The following is a 3,668-nucleotide window of genomic DNA, read 5'->3' on the forward strand; positions in this document are numbered from 1 at the left end:
GTAAAGGAATTTCTTATTCTATCTTATGAAATGGACTAACACTATAAAAAATCGAGAGTGCTACTTAAATTTTAGAGATGTATCTTCGAACAAATTTCAAGCACACACAACTCATTTGTTTTTTAGTCTCGCTCCAATTTTGTAACTAAATTTATTTTAAAAATACATTTTCAAAGTATTTTCAAAAATGTATTTTCGAAACTTGTTTCACTATAACAACTGTAACCTCTAATTGACAAAAAAAAAATCAAAATTGTATAAATAGAACATCATATAGAAGCAAAATCGTAAAATTGTAGATCTAATAAGTAAACACACGCCACGACGTTTGTCTCCAAATGTGATATTACCCGTATAGCTACGTTAATAAACTTTTTTCAATGACCTACATTGAGTAATTTTGACAAGCATTTTTCAGTCCCCCATTATGAAGTCGATGCAGATTTATCTATGTTGCTTCTTTAATCTGTTCATGACTCCTTCTCTAACATAGAAACTTCAATCAAAACATATATTTTCGATTTATTCGGCTAAATCGTAATACATTTTATTTTCTATGATTATGTTAGGATATCAACAAAAACATCATTCAAAGAATTCAAAACAAACTCAAAGGACTGACATGTGATATTCACAGCATAAAAGACCAGGCATTGCAAACAAGATGCTGATCAACAACTAGCCACTATAGTTCTGAATCAGAAACGCAGATGTTCCCCCGACATAGCGGGCATACCCTGTGTATAATACACAGAAAAGATTAGATACATTCAAATTCTTATATCTTCAAATAGTTCAGTTATACAGTAGTGTTTTTGTGTGCATGTCTAGAGTTTGACTGTGAAAGAAGCTTTAAAGTTCATTGGTTACCTGTGAATCTCCTTCAACCACTTGTCTATACATGTTCTATGAAATTCATGATGGCAAGGCAGAACTCGCACGCTGTCTCCGTCCTCGTACTCCACAAGGCATATATAACATCTGAGGAATTAAGGGGTTAGCAATGTAACTAAAGCTAGTCGCCTCCTAACTAAGACATGCATGACTTTGCATCTTCTATTTTTTCCAAAAGTTGCGTTAGAATAGAACATTTATGTTAGATCAGTTTTATCAACTTGGCCCGAAGACATAGTCCTTCATTCTCCATGTGATTGTCATTGGAATGTAGTTGTTCATATTTTGAGGTATGTTAAAGGGTCTTTCGCCAAAGATTATTGTATGAAAATCGAGGTCTTTTCGCCAAAGATTGATTGTTCTTATACAAGGCAAACCAAGTGATAAATTACACACTCAGTGATGGCAAACTGAAATACTTACTGTGTAGCATCTTCTTGATGTTTATGCAACTTCTCGTAAAACTTGACAGGCAAAGACTCCACGACGTTGATAGGTGCAGGAACGCATCCAAGAGAAGACGCGGAAGGATGGGAAGATAAAACCACAGATTGCTGGTGGATTTCATCCAGAACCTAATTAAAATATGTACAAACGATTCATATTGTACAAATGTATTATTAACGTTCATCGAAACATTTAACATTTTTAAAGTTACCTCAAATAACGCTTCTGCAAGTACAACAATTCTAGATATGCTAGCTCTAGCACCAGTATCGTCATTCGAATTCGTGTCACGATTTCTGAATCGGCACATACAATGACCACTTCTATGTTGACCAGACAAGATGCATGATCTCCCATGTGCGGACTGATTTTCAAACCGGCTACTCAATCTCTGAAGAGAACGGGCCTGTGATCGTATTCTTCTTCCTCGTTCAAGGAAATTGGATCTATGCTCCATTAGATCCTGATACCCACCGTCTCGCAATTGTGAGGTCTCGACTTCATAGTTTTGATTGCTAAATATGGAGTTAGACATACTAGATGTAGAAGAACTAATAGCACTAAGATCTAATGGTGAAACTCTTGAATCCCGCTCCACTGCTTGCCTTCGAGTATTCTGACTATCATCTCTCAGCTCTCTCTCTTGTTGTAGAGGGAATGAGGTAAGGTCAGAAAATGTTGATCGGCGAAGAACTCTGTCACGAAGCCTTCCAACGCTTAAAGTTCGACTAAAGCGAACATTATGATCAACTGGTTCTCGAACTCTATTTCGTCGATCTATATGTCTAGTCTCAATAGTATCCGTCTCTGCTTGAATTCTCGAAGAAAATAAGTTCACATCCAACTCATCTCTTGCCCCAATGCCATAACTGGAATTTCTCTGCATGTTACAACAAGGTAAACCAGATCCTGATGCATCATCATGATTGTCGAATATTGAGAAACTTGGAGAAGAAACCGGACAAGGCCTTGATGACCTTGAACTAGTAAATCTCCTAAGTCGAGAGAGGAATCGACTTGTTCTATTCAACGAATGAGTTGAAGAAGCATGAACGGAGCTAGTACGATTTCCATATGAAGTGCCGCGGATCCTTGTTTCACTCCACTCATCAAGGTTGATGTTAGGCATACAAGTATTGTCACCTTCACCAGCTTTAACCTTTCTTAAAGATTTCGACTTCACCTCATCTGAGTCAGATAGATTGCCATCAGCATATGTAACATCACTGCCATCTACTTTATTCTGATCACAAACCTACATCATGAGTTACAATTAAGACCACATAACCTTATCCCAACCAAAACAACAAAATTGTCATTACTATTAATACAAAACACAGTTATATTGAAATGGTACAAATGGTTATTTCACAACTACCCTAATCAAACACAAAACTTCTTACATATAACTAATCAAACAGTGAGCAGAACCAGAAAGTAACATTAGAATCCTTAGCAGGGTGATCCTAGTAAAAAATGAGCACATGTGAAAAAACATTAACATTGGGAAAATTAAGGAACAAACCTGGTCTTCATAATCACTGTCTCGAGATCCAGAACTAGTTCCAAGACAATAAGAACGAAACCCTCTGAGAGCCTTAGAGCGACTCCTCTTCCTGAAATTCCTTGAAGAAGACGAAGTTGAAGAGGAAGTGGCTTTGCTACTATTGGATCCCATGAAGATGACCCACAACAAGGAACACTTTTCAAACACTCTCAGAAACGAAACTCATAAATCAAAATGTTTTTTTTTAGATTCTCCAAGATGGGTTAGATCTATAATGAAGCAAAACTAAACTACCACCATCACTGCATTGGCAAGTACAATGCAATGTGTTGCATTGTCTTGGGGATTGAAGTGAAATGCAGTGTTATTGTTGAATTGGGTCAAAGAAAATGGAAGGATAAAATGAAAAGGTTGCAATTTTAGTTGGTGATGAGTGAATGAGACAAAGCATCCTCAGTAGCAACTGTCAGAGAAAAATGTGCATAGAACAGTGTGGTATTTTTCTTTAAGATTCAAATTAGTTTTGGCATTTTTTCTCTTTATTGTAACGAACGTGTCTCTGAAATTTTCATTAAATTTAAATTAAACTTGTGATGGGTCAACTGGCCCAATTCTGAGATGATTTGAATTTCCAGCCAGTTTTGGTCTCAATGCTAGGTCCATTATGGGTCTCTAAAGATAAATTTTACCCTGCTCCATCAATTATTCATCTACCTCTCCAATATATTTGAGTTGACCATTATGATCATGTATAATGTTAGAAAGCAACCAGTATAAATGATTAAAAATAAACGAAAATAAAAGACAATAAACACGATTA

General features: G+C 36.2%; 1 protein-coding gene across 1 annotated transcript; it reads right to left on the reverse strand.

Moving 5' to 3' along the window:
• Window positions 1-497: 497 nt before the first annotated feature.
• LOC127074826 (uncharacterized) lies at window positions 498-3,387 on the reverse strand. The gene is made up of 5 exons (XM_051016209.1): window positions 2,867-3,387; window positions 1,553-2,596; window positions 1,318-1,469; window positions 871-981; window positions 498-737 (listed from the first exon to the last, which is right to left on the reverse strand). The coding sequence occupies exons 1-5, from the start codon at window positions 3,017-3,019 to the stop codon at window positions 686-688; spliced, it is 1,512 nt and encodes a 503-aa protein (XP_050872166.1). The 5' UTR covers window positions 3,020-3,387; the 3' UTR covers window positions 498-685.
• Between the last annotated feature and the right edge of the window lie 281 nt (window positions 3,388-3,668).

The sequence above is a fragment of the Lathyrus oleraceus genome, chromosome 4 (genome assembly GCF_024323335.1).
Source record: "Lathyrus oleraceus cultivar Zhongwan6 chromosome 4, CAAS_Psat_ZW6_1.0, whole genome shotgun sequence".
Classification (NCBI taxonomy): Eukaryota; Viridiplantae; Streptophyta; class Magnoliopsida; order Fabales; family Fabaceae; genus Lathyrus; species Lathyrus oleraceus.